This window comes from Chrysemys picta, chromosome 25, assembly GCF_011386835.1.
Source record: "Chrysemys picta bellii isolate R12L10 chromosome 25, ASM1138683v2, whole genome shotgun sequence".
NCBI lineage: Eukaryota > Metazoa > Chordata > Testudines > Emydidae > Chrysemys > Chrysemys picta.
The window spans coordinates 12873270-12900485 of NC_088815.1; the positions used below are offsets into that span (position 1 = coordinate 12873270).

At 49.6% G+C, this 27216-nt stretch overlaps 1 protein-coding gene across 1 annotated transcript in view; it reads left to right on the forward strand.

The window, feature by feature from the left end:
• LOC101930944 (calcium/calmodulin-dependent protein kinase type IV-like) overlaps window positions 1-27216 on the forward strand; it is a 45825-nt gene that overhangs the window by 7801 nt on the left and 10808 nt on the right. Inside the window, exons 2-6 of the mRNA XM_005302347.2 lie at window positions 9950-10028; window positions 12656-12718; window positions 20412-20494; window positions 21169-21241; window positions 25875-25965. Of these exons, the coding sequence (XP_005302404.2) occupies window positions 9950-10028; window positions 12656-12718; window positions 20412-20494; window positions 21169-21241; window positions 25875-25965 (389 nt within the window). The remainder of the gene's footprint in view (window positions 1-9949; window positions 10029-12655; window positions 12719-20411; window positions 20495-21168; window positions 21242-25874; window positions 25966-27216) is intronic.

Sequence of the window (27216 nt, forward strand, 5' to 3'; positions counted from 1 at the left end):
TTTCATTTCTATAGACTTTGGGAGGTTGTTTTACTCTCTGGCAAATGATGTGAAGCTAATACTTGAACTTGAAAATCCATCTGCATTAAGTTCCAAGGGCTCTTCAAGGATCATAATAACAGCCGATGGAGAGTCCATTCCATGAGTCAGTTACCCTTCTTGTCAAAGACAGGGGGCCGATTCTCAGTTACTCCATTCCTGCACTTGATGGGTAGAGTTGGGAGATTATGGGGGCTTTAAGATACTTTTGTGTTCCCTCTATTCTTGCAACATCCAGCCCCTGGTGTAATTTAGAGCAGTCTCAGGGCTGCTGTAACTTATGTTGTGTCCCCGGGCCCCCTGTGGGAAGCAGACAACAGCTGTAGGGCTTTGCACTCCATACATACTCCAACACAGCCCCCATACCAGGAGCTGGAGCAGGACTGATGCAGAGTCTTGACATCAATTGTGCACTGGCAAGGGGTATTCTCAGGGAGTTTTACGGATTACGAGAGGACTCAAGCATAGGGAGGTGGGTTATAGAGGCCCTGTAGCAGAAGTGGCAGTCAAGGAGTTAATTCCTCCCAAACACGTGTTCTGCCTTCTGCGGGGAGGGTGCGGGGGGGTGGGGTGCGGATGGAGAGGTTTGGCACCAACACGTCAGGGATGAGAGACAAGGGGAAAAGAGCCCAGACCGCAGCTGTCAGTGATGTCCTTGGGAATTGTCATACGGGCTCAGCACCGTCTCAGTATTTGGCCCAACAAGCCAGGTCCAGGGCCCAGTCCTCCATCAGGCTGCCCCTCACACCGTTGTTCACCCCAACGCAAAGTGGATGTACAATACTCCCGGTCGTACCTGGGTCGTTCTTATTACAGCTGCTCGCTGGAGTGTGAAGCAGTCTCAGGTCTGCTGAGTTTAGTGGGGTGGGGGGAATAGTTCTGTTCCTTTAAAACAGAGATACACAGACGACTTGGGAGCTGCAAGTTGCCTCTTCATGTGCCTCCTGCAGCTCTTTGCAACACATGCTATTAAAATGCTGGGTGATTTAATTACTAACCAAGCTAAGGTATTAACCAATCAGGATGCTTGTACGATGCTATTAACCAATTGTAGGTGATAAAATAATAATACTTCGTCATTTTGCTGTGAGAATTGAGAATATATATAATAGTATATAAACGAAATATTTCCCCTGCCATACTGTTTAAACATGAATATATAGTACGATAGACAATGAAACACGGAATTCACACTCCTGAGGCTCTTTTGGGTAACGTTGATCTCTGATTTGGCTCCTGAATCACTGAAGTCTGAGTATCACCACTTTGAAACAACAGCACAACTAAGATCTGTTGTGTTCTGTGTAAGTCCTTATACCGCACTCAGCACTGCAGTATCTCAGCGCCTTCCGATAGTGTCCTTTGATTTCAGTAAAGCATTTGTAACACCGGCCTTTGTAAGAGTGGATATTTATAGCCTGCTCCGGCCTTTGTTTTTATTTACCATTATGTATTTCTTTGTGTTGCGATAGCGCCGAGGAGCTCCCGGCACGGCCAAGGACGTCATTGCACTGCGGGTTGCACAGACACCGAACAAAAAGTCAGCCTCTGCCCCCAAAGAACTTACAATCAAACTCAAGGACGTTTTATTTACCTAGCAATGGAAGCTTTCGGCGGCCCACTCCGCCACTACAAATCCAGGGCCCTGAGCCGGCTTTGTCACCTCCTAACCTGCACATACCTGTGCAGCCACTAGAGAGAAATAGCAACGGGGGGTGGGGGGATTCGAATGTGGGTGCAATTGAAATGTCCAGATTTCAATCAAATTAATTTTGTTCCTTCCCAAAAAAACCCTCTGTCTGTATTTTCAGTCCTTCGCCTCTCTCTCTTTATTTTTTTCTTTCACAACTTGAAACGCCAAGTACTGTATGTAATCTGGGGTGATAGAAGACCCTTCTCCACATGCATTTGTCACTTAGTGCCACGCTGCCTCTGGTGCATTGAAACTGACCGAGCAGAACGCCTTCTGCAGACTGATTTGTAGCCGATAGTTTCTTCTAATCAAACAGTGAATCACAGCACTCAGCTTAAAGGGGGGGGGGGGGAATCCATAAAGCGGGGTTTCAAGGCCATTATCCGACAAATGAGCATAGACAAGTGATATTTATCAGGCGCGGGGGAGGAGGGCTTTGGAATATTGCACAAATCAGTTCCAAAGACAGACTGGATTGAACAAAAAATGGCCAACCAGCGAGTGAGGTAATAGTTTATTCCGGGTAAAAATTAATTGCTGAAGGATATTGCCATGAGGAAGAAAAGATAGGCCCTGAGTCTGAAATCTGATCTACATGGGTCCTGGGTCTACCTGATATGACTTGCAGGATCAGGGCCTTAAATCTCATATGTTTGTTTGATTATTGGTGGGGAAAATGTGGATTTTTATCCTGCTTTCAGTGTCATATAAGCATAAAATTAAAATGTCTACATCTCCGTGATGTAAGATGAGAAATTGCAGCTGGATTCTCGATCAGCGCTGAGTACAACATGCAAAATCCTGCTGTGTCTTAGTAGTGTCGGCGCCCCCAGGTGAGAGAAGGTGCAGCAGGGAACCTCTTCAATTACATCTGTGCAGGAACTGGGGTGACTAGAGTGCTTTGCTTGCATGTTAGACTGGGAGGCCCTAACAAAGGGGAGGGGGCCAGCCAGCCTGGAGCTGTGGCCATGCCTGCATGCTTGAGGCCTGATTTGCAGTTATTTTGGACCTGCTCTTGGGGCAGGGATGACTTTCAGCCATCTTTGTGCTCGCTGTATTCTGGGGTTATGGAGGCCCTGGGAGTAAGTTAGAGCAGCCTCAAGGCTGTTCTAATTTACACTTTGTTTCCCTTGGCCCCTGGGAAATAGGACAGCTGCAGGGCAGTACACTGGTCCAATCACAACCCCCAATCCAGTCCCTCAGCTTGGGGCTGGGAGCAGGGTGTGCATAGAGCCCGCAGCACACCGGCCAGGGGAGCTCTCTGCACTGGTAGGATGGCCCTGGAATGCCCTGGGCCCGGGAGCATCTCACAATAGCCAGGCCAAAATTCGGCCCATAGTCTTTGGCTCCTCCTCCACAAACGATGATATTGGATAAAGTGTACGCTCGCATTAGAAGCAAATCCAGTCTTTTTTCAACAAATTCCATCGTTTCACACTTTCCAGTCATCTGTAAAACAAACACAATTATATCTCCATTCACAGTCAAGGTTGATTACAGATATTTATTCAGAGCTTTAAGTAGAAGTAGAAGATGACTCTTTTCTGGAAGCTCAGAGACTGGGCCAGTGATACAGACTGACTGGGGTGTAGCTAATTTGTCTAAATCCTGCCGCTGCCACTGATAATGTTATTGGAAAACACAAAGGGTAAGAGGCTCTTGCGTGTAGACTGACACGCAAAACTGAGCATCTCTTAAACTCTGAGCTGATTATTTGTAAATGATTATACTAAATGCAGGATTTGGGCTCTAAAGTAGCCATGCAGAACGTTCACCTTGAATGGTAGAGGGATGAGACACATCAAAGTCTGGTGTTGGATTCAAACTTTGCACGGGTGGCGATAGGTTCAGGGTGCAAAGGTTCTGTTCCTAGCTCTGCCACTGAGTCGCTGCGCAACCATTTGTGCAATGGGAAGAATAAATACGGGGGGCAAAGAATCAGAACTGACACTTGATTCCCCCCCCAAGACAAGAAAGTCAAAGAGTAATAAAATGTGTTCGATTACTCGGAGCGGGAATTAACCTGCTAAGAGGAATCCTGCATCAAAGCTGAAATTGCAAGGTTGTGCCATGGCGACACAAGCAATAGGCTGTTTTCACTGTCCAGGGGTTAGGAGACGTTGTGAACTAGATCTAAAAATTACTGGCAACTGACTGACACTGCGCGGGATTTTAAACGTAATGATGCCTCTTTAGTAACTTGAAGTGGCTTAATTTTATACACTGGTACCTTTCCTGGACCATTTTGCTGATCCTCAGAAAACTGAAAAAGCATTTTGGGGGTCTAGTGGTTAGAGCAGGTGACTGGGAGTCAAGACCCCTGGGTGCTGTTCCTGGCCTTGGAGGGGAGGGGGAATCAGGACTCCTGGGTTCTATTCGCAGCTCTGCTACTGGCAATACTAGGTGTCCTTGGACAAGTCACCTCTGTTTTCCCTGTACAGTGGGAAGAGCAGCACTTATCTACCTCATAAGGCTGCTGTGAGCCTGAATACACGTGTGCAAACACTATGGGGGACAGTGTTTGCGGCTCTTCCTGGAAGCCCTGACCAGAGCCCAGGAGCGGGAGACGGAGGCGGCTTAAAGATGCAGCCGAGCTTGTTACGCGGCGGCCACTGCCCTCACCCACCTTGGAAAAATAACCAGCATCGGTCCCAGAGGCACAGCTCAGTCCATGCTCTTCCCCCAGCCCTCGTCGCTCTGGCACGTGCGTTCCTGAACCTGCTCTGCATGCTCACATCCACTGCCTGCCCCGGCGATTAGGGTGACATCCCAGCAAAGCACAACCACCGCAGGGAGCCCCCTTGGAGGGGCCCCAGGCGAGACGAGCGGGAAGAAGACTTGTTTGCAAAGCTCCTTGCCTGGCATCTCTTCCTGGTTAACGGATGGCGGGCGTGTAGGGTGACCAGACAGCAAGTGTGAAAAATCAGGACGGAGGTGGGGGGTACTAGGCGCCTATATAAGAAAAAAACCCCAAATATCAGGACTGTCCCTATAAAATGGGACATCTGGTCACCCTACGGGCGTGCCTTTCATGGCGCAGAAGCCACCTGACTCCTTGTCTCGGAATGACGAGACCCACTCCTGGCCGCTGTGTAAGCGGTGAAGGCACAAAAGAGGGGCCGGGCGGGAAGGGCCACGGGCTAGTCCTCCCAGATAATCCTCTTGACGATTTAGTTATTATTTCTGTAGTGCACTGGGCCTGGAGAGCTTATAGCCTGCCCTGGTTTGCAAACTGATGCCAGCCCCTGGATGTTCGCTCTCACTGCAGTTTAATACACAGAGTTTTGTACCAGTAGAACTAGGACAGGGAGGGAGGTTATTTTTTGTTATCAGTATACTTTTACCCTCTGCGGATGGGTTATACGGATATAAAGGTGTCCTATACCAGTATAGATTATGGGACCTTGGGACCATAGTTTGGGACTTTGGGGTTTTTTTTGCCTTCCTCTGCATGAGGGGTAGATTGCCTGCTGAGATCATCTGGCCATGTCTCACCTAATCAATTCCCTGCCATTGCAGGGGCAATGGTGCACCTCTGTCCCTCCTGTTCTCTGCCTGGGGCATGTAACGGGGTGGTCTCCTGGGGACTAAAATGCCTTGGTTTAACTGCAATCATTGGGCTCAACATGACATTGGATGGCCTGTGCTCTGCAGGAGCTCAGACTAGATCTATTGATCCCTTCTGGCCTTAAATTCGAGGCCGCTATGAAACGACGGCTATAACGCCTTTACACCGGCATAACTGAGTCCACACGAGGAGTGCGCTTTAATTATATCATCTAGTTAAAACTATGCAACTTCTGTGTGGAGACAACCCCTCAGAGGTGCTTTGGGCCTGGTCTAACCACAACGTTGCATGGATTTAACTGGAAGGTATGATTTTCAACTGATTTAATTAATCCAAGCCAAAACCTTGTGTGGACGCTTAATGTGATTTAAACCCGGCCTGTTTCCATTTTGATTCATTCGAAACGGAGTTCAGCACAATGGACATAAGCCGAGTGTAAATGACATTGAGGGTGTCCATACAGGGTTTTATCCTAGTTTGAAATAACACTTTTAGGGAAACTGGTGCAGTTTAGAATGTAGGCAAGGAGGCCACATTTCCAGAAGCATCTAAGAGACTTAGGATCCTAAGTCCCATTTTCAAAAGTGCCTAAGGGCCAAATGTTTAATGGTATTGAGGTGCCTAAAGATGCGGATCAGGACCTAGTTGGAAGTGGATTAAGCTAAGCAGGAATAAGTGTGTCTACACACGGAGGTATTCAGGAAGAGTTATTGCAGTTTAAATGCACACTTTCCAGTGTAGAGAAGCACTTAGACGCCGATGCCCCAGCCACTTTTGAAACGGGACTTAGGCTCCGAAACCAGGTACTCTTGAAAATGTTACTCCGCCTTATCTGAATGGTGGGTAATCAGGGCTTAGGGCTTGTAGCGCGAGGTCCTCCACAAGTAAGGGAGACATCGCGGGCTCTGGTTCCCCCCCCCCCCCCGCACTCCAGCTGAAGTCAGTGGCCCAGCGGCCCTGCCTCGGACCTTACAGTGTCAGTAGAAGACAGCGGCCTACCAAGGCCCCAGAGGGCCCTGGTGCAAATATAATTTAGGGACCCCCTTGCTTCCTCATTACGAAATCCACCCCCCTTGAGCTTCCCCACAGCCCCAGTCCAGCCTGCTGTACATCTCTGGACCCTCAGCTGGTTCCCCCATAGCCACAATCCAGATCTCCCACACCTTAGCCCCTGCCTAGCTTCCCCCCAGCTCCCTTGCAGGCCCTCTGCAGACGTGCAGCTTGTCCCCTGACTCCCCTTGGTCCCCTCCAGCTCTGATCCCATCCTCCCAGCTCTCCCTCATCCCACTCCAGCCCTCAGCTCTCCCAGCCCTGATCCAATCACCCCACCAGGACCTTTGAGCTCCCCTCCTGCCCCCACTTCTCTGATCTACTGCCCAGCCCCATGTCAGACCCCCACAAGCACCCCCCACAAGCTTCCTCCCATGGTCCCCACTCTGCTCCCAGACCCTGCAGCTCTGCTCCAGCCCCTGAGCTGTGCTCCAAGCCCCTTTCCTTGCCCTCCTCAGCTCTTATCCAGCCCCCCAGCTCCACCCAGTTCTGCTCCAACCTCCTGCCCCAAGCAAAGTGGCCAAGGCTTTCTGCCTTGCACTCCACCTCTGAGGGGCCACATCTTCCATCTCTGCCCCCCACCCCTCACGCATCCCCTGATGCTGCTATTTCCCCCACACCTTCTCCATGCATCCTTGCTGGCTGCTCGTGCCCAGGATCATCCTGGATGGAAGGGCCCCCCATCCCAGCCACCTCCTGCCACTGGGGGCCAACACTGGGGGCTCTCACCCGGTGCCCACTCTGATTGGGCCCCCATAACCTCGTGGGTCCCGCCCCACTGTAGCTATGCCCTTGGTGGAAGAGGTATGGGCCAGGCGTGAGGTTGGAGGGTGACGGACCGAGCCTGTTCCAATTTGGAGGGTGATGGGACGTTGAGAGACAATTGCCCTTTGACAAAGGAGTCCCCAGGCAAACCCCATTATATAAACCGCAGCCTTTCCAAATAGGCCGGGCGCTGGAATCAGGGGCGGCTCCAGGCACCAGCGCACCAAGCGCGTGCCTGGGGTGGTAAGCCGCGGGGGGGGGGCCTGCCGGTCGCCTTGAGGGCAGCAGTCAGGCTGTCTTCGGCGGCATGCCTGCGGGAGGTCCGCTGGTCCCGCGGCTTCGGCGGCAATTCAGCGGCGGGTACAGGCCGAAAGCCGCCTGACCGCCGTGCTTGGAGCGGCAAAATACATAGAGCCGCCCCTGGCTGGAATGCAGCCTCTCTCTTTCTTTTGACACACACAGCATTGGGTTACTACCACTGCTTGCTTTGTAATGAAAGAGGCGCTGGGCCTCAAGCAATATTTTTACTTTCGGACCAGATGCAGCAAGCCCGCAGGTGCCGGGGCTATGAACGGCCAAGCCTAGAGGTGCCGGGGTTCAACCCTGGCACAAATTAAGTGCTGGTTACTACCCTCCTCACCTTAGGGGCTGGATAGTTCGAAGTCACAATTCAGCGGAGCCCATTCACCGCCTTTGCGAAAACGTGATGGAACAGAACAGGTCGGTTGTGCTCCGGAGACAGTTGCCTCTGCAACCGAGACTAAGTGGATTTGCAAATGGCCTAATGCCCAGGGTCCAATCCCACCTGATTGGGTTTGTTTGTGAGGGGGAGATGGGGCGTTTGGGTTTGCTCCTCGGGGGTGACCGGTCGCGTCTGCAAGAGGAGAGGAGCTGAATTGAAAAGTTCCTCCAAGGCTGGGGAAAGTGGTTGATCAAACTCTGCAGCGTGCGTAGCCTTCCTCGTGTCGGTCTTCGGGGCTGCTGGCCCAGGCGCTGCCCAGAGCCGGTGTCTTGTTGCGTAGGGATGCACGGTGTCGTGGGAAGTGGAGTGTGGCAGTGGAGCGTGGCAGGCCGCGGCTGCCAGCAGGCCAGATTGCCGTGTGACTGTTAAATGCAAGCTCTCGCTGCTTTAATGCAAAGAACACACGCATCATTAAAGGCAGCAACTGCTCAGTCCTAGGGTACGTCCACACTTCCAGCTGGAGGTGTGAATGGTGGCTCGGGATTGTACTCAGGGCAGCTAGCCCCTCCCAACACTCGCACCACCCACTATATTTTTAGCATGGTAGCTCCTAGTGCAGGTATGGCTCCTCCAGCTCAAAGTGGGGGCGTACCCAAATAACCCCAGACTGTCCTGGGCTCCAAGCATTAGCCGGGGAGTCAGGAGACCTGTGTCTAGTCCCAGCCATGGGCCTGGATGGCTGTGTGACTTGAGGTTGCTAATAAGAATGCTCTGTGCCTCAATTTCCCCATCTGTAAAATGGGGATGATCACACCCACCTGTGGGCTGGGCTGGGGGATCTTGCATGCAGGGCATCATGTGCATTGAAAGCACCATGGTGGCATTAGCATCCTGGTGCCAAGGGGGAGTTTGTGGCCCTGGAGGCTTGTTCAGGGAGCACACATGTCGTATACTCTCGAGAGTCTCCCCTTGCACTCCCCCACCAGGCTGTAATCTCTTCTTCGCCCTCCGCTTGCGGCTGGTTCACTTACTGGGACGTGGGGGGAGGGGATGCTTCTTTCGGTCTTAAAAGCTGCTTAAGGATTTAGACCGCCTCAATATTCCGTTTTTAATTAAAATGGTTTTACCGAGGAAAGCCGGAAGCGATTCAGGGGGGAAATATAAGCCCCTCGCACGGCTCAGCGCGCTGATCCTGGTGCAATCAAAGGTCACAGTCTCTGCATCCCCCTCGGGTGGCACGACAGCAGCAGAATGAGCAGCAGCTCCCACGTGCTGCATGACGGTGCCCATCACCCCCAGGGCTGCAGCTGTGGAAGGTCCACGGTGGTAGCGTGGTGAGAGAGGCCCAGGTGGTGTCGTTGCAGTAGTGAGTGTACAGCCACTAGACCTCGCTCTATATAGCGCTTCTCATCCATACATCTCCGAGCGCTTGACAAAGGAGCTCAGTATCATACCCCCATTTCAGAGATGGGGAAGTTGAGGCACATAGAGGGAAGTGACGTGCCCAAGGTCACCCAGAAGCAGAGCCAGGAACAGAACCCAGATCTCCTGTGCCCCACTCCAGTGCTCTATCCGCGAGACATCACTGCCTCCCACATTTGCCCAATGTGACTAGACGTGCCTTAAACCAAGGCACTGCGACTCCATAGGGAGGTGCATGACTCTGAGCCACAGAGCTCAGGTCTGCGCTGCGTGAGCATCTCCACAGTGCTGAGTAAAGTCCTGCCCCAGCGGGAGTATCACCCCCAGGGTGGGATTGTCCAGTCTCCGCTTTGCCTGTCCCACAGTCCAGCTCCGGGATCTGGAAAAGGCAACCTCAGCACAGTTACAAGTGGCCCCCAAAAGGAGGCGTGTTAGAAGCAGAGTCTGGGTGTATGTGATGCGACAAGGCCGAGCAGCCGCTGAGCTGGAAAGCCGGCGTGAGCCCCTTCGCCCTTGGACAAGGACCATCTTCCAGACTAGCCAAGACCTGAATCTCAAACTTCAAAAGCAAGCAGCAAACCATCTTCCAGTCTCCTTTCTGCCTTCTTTATCCATCGCAAAGAATCGTTGAAAAGTGCACCAGCCCCCTCTTTGCAGGTTGTCTTTGAACAGGCGTGGCTTTTCTGTCCGGAGGGCTGGTAACACGGTTGACCTCTCCTTCTTTCTGTAGGGGTGCCACTTCCGTGGTGTACAGCTGTGAAGAGAAAGGAACCCACACGCAGTACGCGGCCAAAATCCTGAAGAAGACGGTAAGTACCTGGGACGCCGTCCTCAGTGATTTCCGAAAGGTTCTGAGCAGGCATTAGCAACACGTGGTAAGTAACGGGAGGGAAAAATCCTCGTGTAAACAAGGCAGTTTGTAGTCTCAACATGAGTTAGCAGGTTGAGGTCAACCCTAAATTCCCCCATAAGTGAAGAGGCCCCTACTGAGGTCTGGATTTAGCACTGCACGGTTACAAATTCCGTCTGGACTGCAAAGCATCTGCATTGATACAAGCAGATGTTTCTTCTCTTGGTACTTTTGGCTGTTACTAATTAATGCCAGGAAGAGGAAGAAATAAGCAGCCATGTGGCTGGGGGAAATGGGAGAATCCCCTGGAGATAGAGGGAGCGAAGGCATGCATGGCTGGGGAATTTTCTGGCCCTGGGGGAAAATGGACCATATACAGGAAGGATGGGCTCCACCTAAACCAAAATGGAACCAGATTGCTGACGCTTAAAATTAAAAAGGTCGTAGAGCAGTTTTTAAACTAAGGGCTGGGGGAAAGCCGACAGGTGCAGAGGAGCACGTGGTTCAGACATCTAATAGCTAATGTGATGCCAATTTTTAGAAAGGGCTCCAGAGGAGACCCCGGCAATTACAGGCCGATAAACCTGACTTCAGTACCGGGCAAACTGGTTGAAACTATAGTAAAGAACAAAATTGTCAGACACATAGATGAACACAATTTGTTGGGGAATAGTCAACATGGTTTTTGTAAAGGGAAATCATGCCTCACCAATCTACTAGAATTCTTTGAGGGGGTCAAAAAGCATGTGGACAAGGGGGATCCCGTGGATATAGTGTATTTAGATTTTCAGAAAGCCTTTGACAAGGTCCCTCGCCAAAGGCTCTTAAGCAAAGTAAGCTGTCATGGGATAAGAGGGAAGATCCTCTCATGGATTGGTAACTGGTTAAAAGACAGGAAACAAAGAGCAGGAATAAATGGTCAGTTTTCAGAATGGAGAGGGGTAAATAGTGGTGTCCCCCCTGGGATCTGTACTGGGCTCAGTCCTATTCAATATATTCATAAATGATCTGGAAAAAGGGGTAAACAGTGAGGTGGCAAAATTTGCAGATGATACAAAACTACTCAACATAGTTAAGTCCCAGGTAGATTGCGAAGAGCTTCAAAAGGATCTCTCAAAACTAGGTGACTGGGCAACAAAATGGCAGATGAAATTCAATGTTGATAAATGCAAAGTAATGCACGTTGGAAAACATAATCCCAACTATACATGTAAAATGATGGGGTCTAAATTAGCTGTTACCACTCAAGAAAGAGATCTTGGAGTCATTGTGGATAGTTCTCTGAAACCATCCACTCAATGTGCAGCGGCAGTCAAAAAAGCAAACAGAATGTCGGGAATCATTAAGAAAGGGATAGATAATAAGACAGAAAATATCATATTGCTTCTATATAAATCTATGGTATGCCCACACCTGCGTGCAGATGTGGTCACCCCATCTCAAAAAAGATGCATTGGACTTGGAAAAAGTTCAGAAAAGGGCAACAAAAATGATTAGGGGTATGGAACGGTTTCCATATGAGGAGAGATTAATAAAACTGGGACTTTTCAGCTTCGAAAAGAGACGACTAAAGAGGGATATGATAGAGGGCTATAAAATCATGACTGGTGTGGAGAAAGTAAATACGGAAGTGTTATTTAGTCCCTCTCATAACACAAGAACTAGGGGTCACCAAATGAAATTAACAGGCAGCAGGTTTAAAACAAACAAAAGGAAGTATTTTTTCACATAACGCACCATCAACCTGTGGAACTCCTTGCCAGAGGATGTTGTGAAGGCCAAGACTATAACAAAAAAGAGCTAGATAAATTCATGGAGGATAGATCCATCAATGGCTATTAGCCAGGATGGGCAGGGATGGTGTCCCTAGCCTCTGTTTGCCAGAAGCTGGGAATGGGTGACAGGGGATGGATCACTGGATGATTCCCTGTTCTGTTCATTCCCTCTGGGGCATCTGGCACTGGCCACTGTCGGAAGACAGGATACTGGGCTAGATGGACCTTTGGTCTGATCCAGTACAGCTGTTCTTATGACCGTGGCTGGGGAATTCCTGGTTGCTGGAATGACCTCTTGTGAGCTGCCAGGAATAACTCAGAGCAGACTTGGATGTTAAGGGACTAGCCCAGCCCTCACCACCCCCAGGATTTGGAGAACCAAACAGATGGCTGAAAGCAACCTTTGCCAAACCCCCTTTGCTGCCCAACATGTTTATCGTCTGCAGCTGAGGCTCAAACCTTGACTCTCGATTACAGTTCCTCTCTCTGTACAAAGGGTCATGACCAGCCAACTGAAGGGGGGTGGAAGCCCTGCTCTCTTCAGTTCTCTAGTCTGTCTCCCACACAGCTGTGCAGCTCTCTGTTCTGCTCTTGGGGGTTCCCCTCACATACGTATTTAGAAGACGTGCTTGAGTGGAAGTGGGAGAATTTACATGCGGTTAATACGATCCGGTTCAGAATTAATTCCAACCTGGTTTTAAACAGCGGCAGAGGCCTCTGCATTTATGTGCTGCTCAAGCCCGACGTCCAGAAGAGTTCGAAAATGTAATGATTTGCGTCATGGTTCTTATTTTATTTTATTGATTTTTAGATTGACAAAAAGATTGTCCGGACGGAAATCGGCGTCTTACTGAGGCTTTCGCACCCCCACATTGTGAGTACGAACCGTGTGGCTGCTTTGTGACTTAAATCCACTCGTGTGCTCCCCAGACAAGAGTCCGCTATGAATCTGTCCTGAAGTAAATAGCCATAACATTTTGAGGGAGGCCAGCACAAGCCAGCGGCAGAAGGAAGGGTGGAAGCAGTGGATGTGCGTAGCCCTCTACCTCCTGAACCTCCTGGTATTGCACCCTAACCCATGCTGGGATTCCCAGAACCCCATGGCCCCTCATCAGGGGCGGCGGGGTCCAGTTGTTGCCCAGAGAGAAACGGAAACACACAAACACACCTTGTTATAGAGGGGGGAGGAAAGTATCTTCCCAACGGAATGCAGTTTTCATTTGTTGGGTTGTTATGCTGTAGATTTCTCTAGTGCATTTCACCCAGGTGATGGGCACGGGTCTCAAACCCTAAGATAACAGATGGGATCCCCAATTGTTTCCCCTAAGCTCTCTCCATGCAGCACTACTGAAATGCAGCCACCTCTGGGGCAAAGGGCAACGCCAGGCGCACAGTGGGCAGCAAAACAGGGAATCTTTGGCCAAAGATGCTGGAGCAAACCCCTATCTCTTGTAGCGGTGGTCCCTTATGGCCTGTATCTACCTCAGGGGTCAGCAACCTTTCCGAAGTGGTGTGCGTGTGCCAAGTCTTCATTTATTCACTCTGATTTAAGGTTTCGCGCGCCAGTCATACATTTTAATGTTTTTAGAAGGTCTCTTTCTATAAGTCTATAATATAGAACTAAACTATTGTTGTATGTAGTAAACAAGGTTTTTAAAATGTTTAAGAAGCTTCATTTAAAATTAAATTAAAATGCAGAGCCCCCCGGACCGGTGAGCAGGACCCGGGCCGTGTGAGTGCCACTGAAAATCAGCTCACGTGCCGCCTACGGCACACGTGCCATAGGTTGCCTACCCCTGCTCTACCCTGACCTCCTGCATAACCCGAGCCGTTGTGTTTCACCCAGTGACTCCTGCCACCCGCCCATTAACTTACGGCTGAGCGAGAGCATCTGTTGAGTCCCAGCCAGTCTTGATAGAGGATGAGATTTTCAGAAGCACCTATGGGAGCTGGACGTCTAGCCCCCTTCCGAAAGTCAGCAGGAATTCAACTAAGTGCCTAACTCCCATGAGCGCCTTTCAAGGCAGCAGATGATGGGGGAAGCTGCTCCGATGGCGAATCACCTTCATGCTTAAAAATTTGCACCTTGTTTCCAGTTGACATTTTTCTCCCGGCCACTCTCACCCCCTGGGCCTTGTTCTTCCTTTGCCTGCCAGGTTCGAGCCCTCTGCCCTCAGGTCCCATCTCTGCACAGGGGAACTGGCAGACAGAGATCAAGCCTCCTCTCGACTTTTGATAAACTACGGGCAGGTCTAGAGTACAGTACAGAATTACTTTGGTATAACTACGTCATTCGGGGTGTGTGAAAATCCACCGACCTAACCCCCAGTGTAGACAGCACTATGTCATAGCTCTCGGGGAGATGAATTAACTACAACTCTACAGCGACGTGTCTACACCTAAAACGCTACACCGGCGGGAGGGCTTCTCCTGTTGGCACAGGTAATCCACCTCCCCGAGAGGCAGTAGCGAGGTCAACAGGAGGTCTAGCGCAGTCTACACCAGGGGTCAGGTCGGTATAACTGTATCGTTCAGGGGTGTGGATATTTCATGTCTCTGAGCGATGCAGTTATACTGGTCGAATTTCCTAGTGTAGACCAGGCCTTAATAAGCCGAGCTCCTAAGTCTCTCCCTGTGAGATGTGTTCCCCAGACTTCTCTGTGCCATCTTTCCCCTCTGCACAAAGCAGACGCGCGCTGCAGCTTGGCAGCCTTCCTCGCCCGCCTGGGAAACAGTGAGCCATGCTCAAATCAGCCCTTAGCCTTTTCCTCCAGGCCCAGCCACCAAACTCTCCAAAGGAAAACAAAACTTCCAGCGGGGGCTGTCTGCCCAGCCATAATCCCCAGAGCTTTCAACCTGCTCCCTCCCTTCTCCAAGGACTCCTGCGAGAGACAGTCCCTTTCGGTGGCCCCACTCCACTTCCTGCCGATCTTGATCTATCCCCTGCTCAGCTGTATCTGATTAGTGACCAGGACAACTAGCCCCAGGCCTCTGGCCCTTACAGGGGCAGGCAAGAGTCCTGCACGGGACTGTTTTCTTAATCCCGCCCCACAATACCCATTCCCACCCCCTCCCACGTTGTTTGTTGAATTTTTATCCCATTCCTGCGATTATGGCAGCAGGTCTGCAGGACCCACAGGATCCCAGTCCCACTGTAGGGCAGGCCACCCTGTTCCTCGTGGTTTATTTTTATTTTAAAGGTCTCATTCAAAACACCCTCCAGCAGCACCGTGCATGGAACTCACTTTACCCACTGGACAGGATGTGAATTAGCCCTGCTGGAGTTGCCACTGTCTGTGTTTCCAGGGGTCTTTCAGGTGTTCCAGCTCTGACATTCAGGCCACTAGACTCCCCCCTCCAAGGGTTTCCATTCGGTAAGCGATTTCTATCGAGGAGATCAATTGAATGCTAAAGAAAAGTGCCTGTTTGTAACGAATCCTGCAAAGGAAGATAAAGTCGAGAACCCCAGGCCATCTCTTGCCAACAGCTGAGCTCTCAGCCGCTCGCCGGCATGAGCAGAGCGGCGTTGATATAATGCAGCGCTCAGAGGATAATGACAGTTAAACTGGAACAATTTGTAACGCGCAGGAACAGATATAATTACAGAAGGAGTCGGCCTAAATGGGACCTTCTTGTCAGGTTCCATGTAACTGACGCGACACGCTGCTCTGTCTACTCGTCCCAGACATTCAAGCTGTTAATTCTACCGGGGTTAAGCACCAGCGCTTCCCATTGAGCTGCAGGGGCTGTGCGCTGGGCAGGATTGGACCCCTTTCCCGGCCTTTCTATCTCCAGAGGTTTATTCCTGGCTGTTTACTTCCCCAGCTGGCATGGAATTACCAGGAGACCAGATGGCTGCTTTCTACCTTCCTGCCCCCTGCGCATGCTGTGCTGTAATGTAATTCCTGGAAGAAAAGCGCCCATTTGTAAACGGATGGTTTTTTCACAGGTCCGCAGAACGCCAGGCAATCTGAATTTTATTTTCATTGTTGCAGGGTAACCCCCATTTCCCAGAAAGGCTGCTTTTGGCCACTTCCCCGGGTGAAGGAGCTTTCAACAATCCCCCGCCCTGAGAATGGAAGTCTTGCCCGCTTGTAATCGTTAAAGATCCTCCTGGCAAAAGCAAAGCCAACAGGACAGGGAATCGCTGGAAACCAGGCAGCTGGGGAAAAATCCACCCCCAGTGTAACTCCACTCACTCCAGGGATGGATTTTGTCCTTTGTCTAGGGTGACCAGACAGCATGTGTGAAAAATAGGGACAGGGGATGGGTGGTTAATAGGCACCTATAAAAGAAAATACCCCAAATATTGGAACTGTCCCTTTAAAATAGGGACATCTAGTCACCCTACCTTTGTCTATCCTCCCCCACCTCCACCCCCAACACACACACACATTTGTGTGACACTTCCTAGTGCTGTAAATGCCCCAAGCAAAGGAACTTGCAGTACTTCCCCATAGAGGCTATTTCACATTCTTAGCTCCCTGCCAGGAAATCGTCACTGAAAAGCTCTGGACACCCGTTGTTAGAGGGCTGGAGCAGATTGCCTGGTCTGAGACAGCTATATTCGTATTTGGATTTGTTCTTTGATGGTCTCCATTCGTGACCCCTGGTGCAGGAAAACATCCCCTTTTGCAACAGCCGGTAAGCAGCTGAACTGGAGCAATTTGTAGCACCCAGGAGCAGATATCATTACAGAGGGCGACCGCCTCGATGGGCTCTTCTTGTCAGGCCGCGTGGAACATGCGACCCACAGCTCTGTCTGCTCCTGATCCTGCCAGGGGCTGAGCTCCATCCCATGCTAAAAGATCTGCTACAGGAATTCTATGGGGGAAAGTCTCTGGCTTGTGTTACACAGGAGGTCAGACTAGGTGATCACAGGGGTCCCGTCTGGCCTTAGAATCTATGATTCCGTAGACTTAAGTTCTGTCTCGACTAGGCACATACTTAAGCGTGTGCTTAAGAGAGATCCTGAATTGGGGCCAAAAGGCTGTGTAGGGCCTTATCTGTTAATGTCCCTGGTAAGCTTTGAAGGTTTGATTCTTTTCCACCTGCTTTCTAGACTGATTTCAGCATTCAGTTCTCCTCCTTTGATGCGTGTGAATGACTGGCAAGCTGTATTTCGTTAAGGGGGAAGTTTTTCCAGAGCACCTAAGGCTGTCTGTGGCACTTTAGCTATCCCAGTACAACCCTGTAGTGTAGATGTAGCCTACAGGTTTTCCTCACTGTAGGAATTCCACCACCTCCGCTTCCTTGAGCATTCTTCCGTTGACTTAGCCATGTGCACATCAGGGATTATGTCGGCACAGCTACCGCACTCCGGGATGTGGATTTTTCACACTCCTGGCCACCATAACTATGTCCATCTAAATGTTAAGTGTAGACCAGGCCTATGTCCCACAGTGACACGTCAGCTCCTAAATCACTTAGGTTTCGATCCTGCTCCCATAAAAATCAATGGTGAAACTCCCATTGACGTCAATGGAACAAGATCAAGCCACTTTTGAATATGTTACCCTACGTCTTTTTAAAAGATATGATAGCGACCCAGACCAGATTCTCAGTTGGTGTAAGTCAGCCCAGTGGAGCAACATCAGCTTATACCAGATGAGGTCCCACATTTGCTGTAGATGCACCACATGGTCTCTGAAGTCTTGTTTGTGTAGAGTCGGGGGGAGAGGCAAAGGAGAGATTGCCTCCGGTGTGTTATAAAGGGGGTAGAAAACTTAATTTGCCCACCCCAGAACTAGGCGCAGCTCCAGGCCAGCTCCATTGACATAACCAATTGGACAGCTTTAGTATTTAAATCAGTTCTGCTCACTCCCTAGTTCAAATGATTTTTTTTTTAAACGACGCTTCGTTTCATTATTTACTCTGGTGACAGCTGTACGCTTCTTGCTGTCATTCCGTACCCACCCCAAGAGCAGACGATAATAGGATTGTAAACTTTTGAAGTTAATAGGGAAATTATAGCACTTCTGTGTAGTATTATAATACAGTAAGCTGCCACAGTGTCTCATACGTAGGTAATGATTAAAGCCCCATGAAATTCACAGTGTCACAAAAGTCTTAAGCACTATGAAATTTTCTTCTTTCCATTTAAAAAAAAAATGCACGTGATGCATTTGTATGAGCTAATTCCACATGTGCTGCATTGGCACAAAAGGCCAGTGCAGGCAGTCTCATTTAGGATCATTTATTTTTTTTTAAATCTTCAGGAAATATTATTTCTTGTCTGCTTTCCTCATGACAAAACAGCCCGTGCGTCACAGGCGACCTTTTCAAAGGTGCCCAAGTGACTTAGGTGCCCAACGTCACATTTTCAAAAATAACAGAGCTGGTCTCTTATTCCTGAAAAACAATGTATACAATCGCTACCTAAACATGAGAGGTTCCTAAAATATCAGGCTGTAGCAAAAGAAGTTTGCTGTGTATAGGCACATGGGACCCAATCATGTATCTTCGGCACACATTCCAGGGCCGCCCAGAGGATTCAGGGGGCCTGGGGTCTTCGGCGGCGGGTACGGGGCGGAAGGACCCCCCGCCGCGGGTCTTTGGGGCACTTCGGTGGCAGGTCCCGGAGCGGAAGGACCCCCCCGCCGCCGAATTGCCACCGAAGACCTGGAGCGGAAGAAGCTCCGGGGGCCTGGGCCCCGCGAGAGTTTTCTGGGGTCCCCGGAGCGAGTGAAGGACCCCGCTCCAGGGGTCCCGAAAAACTCTCATGGGGGCCCCTGCGAGGCCCGGGGCCTGGGGTAAATTGCCCCACTTGCCCCCCCCCCCCCCCCCCCGGGCGGCCCTGACACATTCATTTAATTTTCCCTTCCTGTCCTTTTTGTCCTTTCATGATCTAAGGATACTGCAAATAACATACTGGAATAAAGGTACAGTTTGTTCCAGGAAAGGGCAGATAACTCAACTGCAGTTGGCGATTCCAGCATAAATGCCCTGTGGCCAGTTCTGGCAATTTTAATGTGGGTCTCATGATATTTGGTGTTTTTTCCTTAAAGCCTCAGTTCCTGGAGTCATGGGATTATGTAAAACCCTTGGCTTACATTCTTTTTATTTTTTTAAGCCAGTTTCTAGTGCTCACAGTTGCATAGGAAAACTTGAAAATGTGACATCAAAAGGCTCAAAGATCAGAAGGCAAATAAAAAAAACAAAAAAATTATATAAAAATCTCGGGATTTTTTAAGATGATCTCGTGATTTTTTTCAAGCCTAGCCTCTTGGGATTAGCAGGACTGTAAATGCAAGCACCCTTATTCTCAGTAACACTAAGGTCCCTTTACATGGCTGTGGCATCAGAGAGCAGCCTTAGAGTGGATGAAACAGTCCCCGGAGTATCCCCCTGTGTAGGGGCCATGCCCAGTCACTGCAGAGCTGGCATAAAGGAGCTCCTCAACCTTGCTCCCATTCTCTGACCTAGGCAGTGAATCAGGGATGTGACCAGAATGCAATGCTCCATAGCTATGTTTGCTTCCTATGGTGGGAACCAGAACGTAAGTTAGAGTAGCCTCAAGGCTGCTGTAACTGACCCCAGCAACCAGGCAAACCTCTGAACAGGGAGTTTGCATCTTCTCCTCTCTTTGATCCAAGTGCAGGAATGGAGTAACTGAAGCCAAGTCCACCCTAGAGGTGCTATAGTGGTATAGCCCACTGTAGTGTAGACGTCGCCGACAGCACTGTGAGGGGGTTTCCTGTCACTGTAGAAACTCCACTTTCCTGAGCGACGGTAACTAGGGCAATGGAAATGTTCTTCCATCAACCTAGCTGCATCTACCCGGGGGCTAGATCAGCACAGCTCCAGAGCCGAGGGGTGTGGATTTTTCACACTTCTGAGCCTACATTGGAAGCATAGACCAGGCGTGAGACTCGGGCCCAAGAGCTTCAAGCTATAATCCCGGCCCTGCTGAAGTCAATGGCAAAGCTCCCATTAACTTCAGTGGGCCGGGATTTCACCCTTAAGGGTAAAACACTCCAATTAGCAGAACCAGCGGTTGAGTGAAAGAGCCAAGGACAATCGGCTTTGCAAAGCCACAGGAATGTGTACAGCAGAGGTTGCTCAGTCATCCTGGCAGGGATGGAGGGGCTGCTAATTTAAAAAGCTTTCACAGGCTACAGTACATTCCACTTACAATAATGAGCGTCAGGATCTGGAGAGAATAAATGCAGGGCGTGCGGGTCAGTTTCCCTGCTCTAATTTGCAGTTGTTGTTTTTTTGAAATGCCCGATCAAGTGAGCAAACCTGTTTTGAACAGTTAAAATGCCATGTTCAAATTAAAAAAAAATTAGGCATATTTGCTCACGGCAGCCCTGTTACGCTGATGCTGAACTTGTCACATCTACGCAATCTGTTCTGCATTTATTTATTCCTCTCACCACGACGAGCCTCCCCGGCATGCATCTCATGAACGAATTAACCTGTTCTAGGAATAAATTGACTTACAGCGAGTACAGGGCTGGCGGAAAGTTCCCACTGCGCCTGGCTTGTAATTGACGCGGTTGGAAGAATGGCCCCTTTCTGGCAAGGGAGCAGGGCTGTGAGTGAATTGTTCCTGTTCTTTTCAGATCAAACTGAAGGAGATCTTCGAAACGCCCTCCGAGATTGTGCTCATACTTGAACTAGTGACGGGAGGAGAGCTCTTTGACAGGTACTCAGCTAGACCTTCATTGAACCTGCAAATTCTTAATAAAAGGAGACCCGTCTAGCCCCACCAAAAACGTGGAGAATGGAAGGGAGATCTGAGTGGCTCAGGGGCTAACTTACCAGCTTTCCATCTCCAGGCTCATAGATCCAGTCAATTCAGGAAACCAGGTGATTTGCAAGTGGCCAACGAGGGACACAAAAAGACCTGATTCTCTAATGCCCTACATTTACCTCTGGGAAAAGCCGGCATCAGATGAATGATAGCTGCTTTATTATTAAGAGGTCACTGTGATAAAATCTATATGGAATATGGAATAGTTAACTTATAACTGGTGTGGGCTGGGCTATCTTTTGGGGATGGGGGAAAAAGCAGTTTTCTTTGGACCTCGTTTGAGTTTCCAGTAGGGGAAGTGGAGTAAGCGCACGCGATGGGCTGGAACTGAACCTTTTTCGAGGTTCTGAAATCAGCCCTTTGTTTTTCCCTTCCTGTTTCCAGGCGTGAACTGGCCAAGTGCAGAAATAAGGATGACGGTTTATAGAGGAAGAGCCTTGTAGTGCGAAAGGGTCTCAAACTTGGTGTGAATTGATTCCAGGGCAGGCTGTGAGCCACCCTGGGATCAGGATGTGCCATTGCTACGCAGACTTCTTTGTGACCTCTTTGCTGTCTTCACCTTACAGGATTGTAGAGAGAGGATTCTACAGCGAAAGAGACGCAGCCCATGTGGTCAAGCAGATCCTAGAAGCTGTATCTGTAAGTTTGCCACTGTTTCTTTATCTGTCTACAGTATTTTGGCCTCTCTGCCTCTGTCAGACTCTTGGGGTCATGGACAGCTGTCAAGGGATCGCAACCATTAGAGCCGGGAAAATAACAGATAAAGTTGGGAGGGGGAAATTGTGTCAAACACAGTGGTTTGTTTCATTATTGTTCCTTTTTTAAACTTAAAAAAAAATAACATTGAGGTAAAATTCACAACGCAAAGTGATTTTGAATGGAAATGTTTCAATTTTTTTTCCCCCGACTGAAATAATTCCGGGGGATCTCACATGAATTCACACTGGTTTCGCTTGACCTGAAGCTGCATTTTTTGGCCAAAAAAAGTTTCAGCCAAAAAAATGTCCCCCAGTTCTAATGATCACCAGGCCCCACGAATAATAGATGGGAGGGAGGTCCCAGCTTAACGGGAGGAGGGTTCCTCAGTATGGCAAAGATGAAGAACCAGTGGTCTGCTGGTTAGATCAAGAGATAAGCCGCCTGTCTCTAGCACTGTGAGACCTTGGGCACCTCTGTACCTCAGTTTACCAAAGGGCTAATAACTCACCTACCTCTGTGAGGCTTCATTAATGTCTCTCAAGCTCTCTGAGATCCAAGAGCCAAATATTATATGTTGTTTTTCTGATTCTGTTTATGTTTCTCCCTTTCTCTATACCTGGTTCCCTAAAAAGAGGACAGGATGACAGGGGGGCACCTGTTTTATACTGGATCACGGTGCGGTTCAGAGAGGATGGGGGGCTTTGTGGTTAAGGCGTCATGGTAGGACTCAGAAGTTTAAGTTCAATTCTTGACTCTGCCACAGTTTCCCCGTGTGACCTTGGCCAAGTCACTTAGCTGTGCCTTGGTTCCTTTAGCTGTAAACTGGAGATGATGATACTTCTGTTCTCCCACCCTTTGCCTGGTCTATTTAGGTTAAACTCTTTCAAGCAAGGACTGTCTCTCACTCTGTGTCTGTACGGCACAATGGGGCCTATAGGCGCTAAGGTAATGTCAATGAAATATTATGCATATTTAAGGCATTTTGCTTAGAAGACGCCGGTCTCATAAACCTGCTGCCAAATGGCATAAGAAAGGAGTGGGTCTCTGAGTACCCGAGAGAACAGCTGCAGCTTGGTTTTTGTCCTGTTAACTGGTGGCCCCTTCCCGGCCTTTTAAGGTCACCCGTCTCGGGGATCAGCAGTCTGCGAAATGAAGAGCACAGCAGCAATGCTGCAGATTCAAGCACAATTACAAGGGAGGCCTGTACCCTGTGTTTGTGGAGGAAAGAGAAAGCTGGCTACCTCCCCATTGTAGTGGGGGGAAATGCCATTACTCGGAGCACACCCCGGCTAGGACCCCTGCATATGAAACCGAGGGGCTCCCTTCCTTATCCTGCCTCCGTGACTTCCCTAGTGGGGAAGCGTATCCATCAAAGCAAGATCTTTCCGACGGCCAGCACTACGCGCCTAACCTGGCATCGAAAAATAAAGCTACGTGCTCTCGGCCTCAGGCGTTGTGTCTTGCCATCGTCAATGATAAACGTTCCGGAATCGGAATTTAGCTGGCCGCTGGGCTGCCGGTGCACAAGGCAAGCGAGAACGGAGCTCGCTCTCCCACCGGCCGCTACTGGATATTGGATCCTCTACCCCAGTCCCTCCTCCATGTGCATTAGTGCACAGTTAACTAGATGCATTATAGGCTCACGCTCACCTGCAGGGACTGGCCACTGCTAGAGGCAGCTACTGAATGGGATGGCTCGGATCCAGGATTAAAACAGATATAATAATTAATAATGATATCCCATCTCCTAGAACTGGAAGGGACCTTGAAAGATCATCGAGTCCAGCCCCCTGCCTTCACTAGCAGGACCAAGTACTGATTTTTGCCCCAGATCCCTAAGTGGCCCCCTCAAGGATTGAACTCACAACCCTGGGTTTAGCAGACCAATGCTCAAACCACTGTGTGCAGGGCCAAGGCGTCATTGTTACAGGGTCTCTTTAATGGGACTGTTTCTGTGCTGACCACGGGGGCAAAGGGGGAGCCCATCAAAATGGCTTTGTGGGGGTGGGGTGGCCCGAGATATGCTCAAACTGCCCCGGGGGCTGGTTATTAAATCAGTGAGTGGGGACTTAGGCTTTGGGGCAAGCCTGTCGTGACCGGGCGTGTTTCTAGCAAGCGCTGTCAGTCTTCACAAACAAGGTTACAACAGCCGCAAAATCTGCCCAACTGTGTTTTTGTGCAACTGAAAAATCCCCGCCACTCACAAAGGAACCCGCGATGCCTTGTTCGGAGGAGCTGCCTCTTCAGATCTGTGCTCTGGAGAGGATCAAAGAGACAGAGAGAAAATACCTCGGATTTGCATCAGGAAGGTCACTGTTTCTCTACATGAAAGGTGAGCTGAAGACAGTCTCTATGGCAACGGAGGGTTTAAAAAGGGAAGCTCATAACAGAAAATCTCCCGTGTGGAAATTGCACCTCCGTCCACGTAGGCAGGGAGAGATCAACAATGGACCCAGGAGTAAGGCGTCCAGCAAAGGGGGTGTTAAAGGAAATAATTGGGATTTGGGGATCTCTAGGCGCGCCGCATCACACAGCAAACCGGGGCAACATGCTGCACATCCCCAGATGTGCTCTTCCCTGCCCTTTCGTAAAGAAAGCTGATTAGCAGGTCCGGGTTAAGGGGGGAGCAGGTTACCGTAGAGGGGCGGTGATGTCTGTAAGCGAGCTGTGCTTGGAGGAGGAGCGTTAGATTCCTAGAGTTGATCAGTACAATAGAATACAACAGCTGATCAATATGAGCCGAAGGGAACATTTTTCTCTCCCCTGCTGCCCCTGTGGCAACAGCCATTTACGTTGTTCCGGACACAGCCAAGGTGCCATTATTTATACTATAGAAGCATCAGGTGCTTGGTTGTGTGCTTGGTGCTGCCCGTAGTGGGCGACAAAGCTGACAATCCAAACAGGAAGAGAGACCAAGGGGGAGGAAGGGAAACAACTTGCTCATAGTCACATGCTAGGTCAATGGAAGAGCTGGGGATGGAATTCGGGTCTCTTGGTATTCGGGGTAAGTTCCCTACCATCTACTCACTGATAGTGTGTTTTGCGTTCTGCCTCCTCTGCTCTCATTCCTCCATATCCTCTCTTCTCCTTGCTCCCTTTGGCTCCTTTTCCCGCTCTCGTACATCCACTTTCCTGAAAGCCACCCGGTAGTTCTCAAAGACCCTCCCTCAGCTCCTTCCAGTCACTTATAACTGTTCGCTACGTGCCAGGCACAATATCGACTTCAGCAACGACAGGGTGACTTAGCTCTGTGTCTGTTGCCTATGGATTAACACCAGGTGACTGATGTGTTCCTGTTGACTAGGAGTGCTTGGGTGCAGACAAAGCATGATGCAATGTTGAAAGAGAGTTCTAATCTTCAGCTGTCTTTGTCTGCTGAGAACCCTGTCTAGAACTGAACAGAGACTAGGGCCTGATTTTCATCCACACCAAGGCCCCTTTACACTGCCAGAGCCATGTAAAAGAGAGTAAGGCCCTATGTGATTGGATAGTTCTGTCTATGGAATCTCGTATTCTGTTTAATACAAACTAAGCATTGTGGTAAGGAACTCTAAGTGGGTATTTTGTGATTCTTCAAGACACAAATCTTCTTCCTTTGCAAAGTCTTCATAAGTTGATCTCCTCAATGAAGACGTTCTCTGTGACCTCTTATATATGAACTGATGAGCTGTGTCTGAATCAGACTGCAAATTCACAACTGGGGCATTGGGCCGGATCCCGCACTGGGGTAAACTGGCATAACTCCATTGACTTCAGTGGAGCTACACGAATTTACACCAGCTGGAGATCTGGCTACTGTCTTTTGACATGTGTTTACAGAGAACCAGGGTCCATTACTTGGGGCAATCACAATACAGGTAGCTAAGTCTCATGCTAGTGATACAACGTAGAGGTTACGGAACCGGTTATGCACCTCCATGACATTCTATCCTAAACTGACTCTGGCATGTTCTGGGAAAAGAGTCCTCTGAAGGACCAGTATCCGTTGATGTCGTCCAGCCATCGGAGTTGAGGTTTTCCACCGGGTCTTTTCCATCCTCCTTTCTTTGGGTCAAAGTCAAAGAGGATTCATGCCGGAGGTTGACGGGCATTCGGAATGGATAACCACGCCATCTTAGAAGGCGCTGGGCAACCATTTGAGGGGGTTGGAAAACTGAGCTCGCCATTCAACTTGAGTTCGTGCCGTTTGATGTTATCAGCCATTCAGCGATACTTCCTGGTCACACTATAAAGAGTGACTGGTGATTTGTAAGTAATTAGCTTATATATGGTGAATACCAGTAACAGTGTAATTACAATGGCCAAAAACCAAGGGCCAGATACCCTTATTGACATTGAATGGTACCTTATTCCTAGTCCCATGGATGTCAGTGGAATGAGACGACACTTGTAGAGAAAGTTGCAACTCGATGTGAATAAAGGTATCAGAATCGGGCCCTGAGCGAACTCTCCAGGGTTTGGCTCAATGTAATTAATACTCTGAATGCTGCTGTATTATCAGTTATCATCCCTGCATTTTGTCTGACCCGGAGTTGGCTTTTTCTCCCCCACTTCACATTCTCTGTCTCTCCAGTATTTGCATGAAAATGGAGTCGTCCACCGTGATCTGAAACCAGAGAATCTCCTGTATGCAGACCTTTCCCCAGATGCCCCCCTCAAAATCGGTATGTTTGGGGGGCAAGCAGCAGAGTTGGGGTTTCCTGTGCAAAGGCAGCTACCATCCATGGGGAGGGCCCAGTCCGACAGGGAGTGGGAATTTGGTTCTTGATTTCAGTGGGCTAGAGTAGACTATACTCTTTCAGTCTGCTCTGAGGAAGGAGGTGGTGTGGAACTGCATTGTCCCAGGAGCAGATGAGAGAAAAAGGGTAGAATGGCCCCATTGACGTCCATAGTGAAACTCCCATTAGCCTCAATGGGGCGGGATTTCACTCTGAATTGTGACTCAGTTCCTTCCCGCCTTTCCCCTTTACTCTAGGGAGGGTGGAAGTTACTTCCCCCTTTTCATGGCTGGGATAGTAATAATTCAGTCTGGGATTCTCCAAGGAGCCTATGGGAATTAGGCACTCACATCCCAGTGAATTCGTAACTCCCTTAAACTGAGACTAGGACCTTCAAAGAAGCCTATTAGCTGAAATCCCCATGCTGGCTGCGGAGCCTGCCACGGTACCGTTGCCCCTTTGGCGTGAGCGATTAGCCAATATTTGGGGCCTTGCTGGGTTGGTTACAGTAGGAGGAGAGATTGACGCTACTAGTCGAGTCTATTCTTGGCTGTAATCTTATTTACAAAAAAATGCACAGACAGACCTGTCTCCCTGATCACAATAGAAGCTAACAGCAGGCAGTTCCTTGCTCAGAAATCCCCGAGTCTGCCCCTCCAGTGAGCTCTGTGCCCAAGAATCTCCATCTCAGGGTCATGCTCACCATTCTTCTCTTTCTGTCTCTCAGGAATTGTCTGTACTTGAAAGTTGTTTTGGATTAACCTGAGTTTTCTGGGGGATAAAGTGTCTTGTATCTACATGCAAAAGATTTTCTTTACAGTCATCTGATGTTTCCACCCACACTAATAAACCCACTGGGGAAATGAGTTTGCTGCCACACCTGGCAGTCCTCCCTCTGGGTCCCACACTGCTTGGCTGACTACCTGTGTCAACCAGTCTGCTTACCTGAGTGTCCTCTACTGCTCTGGGGTCACTTTGACTGGATGTCACCTCCCCATTTAAATTCTGGCTTATTAAAGCCAAATGAAGGCAGGGATGCAATGAGAGAAATTAATGGGAATTCTTCAGTTTGACCCCAAGTCCCAGAATTCCAGTGCCTTCTGGTAGCTATTCCATAACATGCCGCGAGGAAAAATCCGAGACTGCACCGAGCCCAGGTGGGATGCGTGGGATATCGGCCCAGGCTGCCGAGTGCTG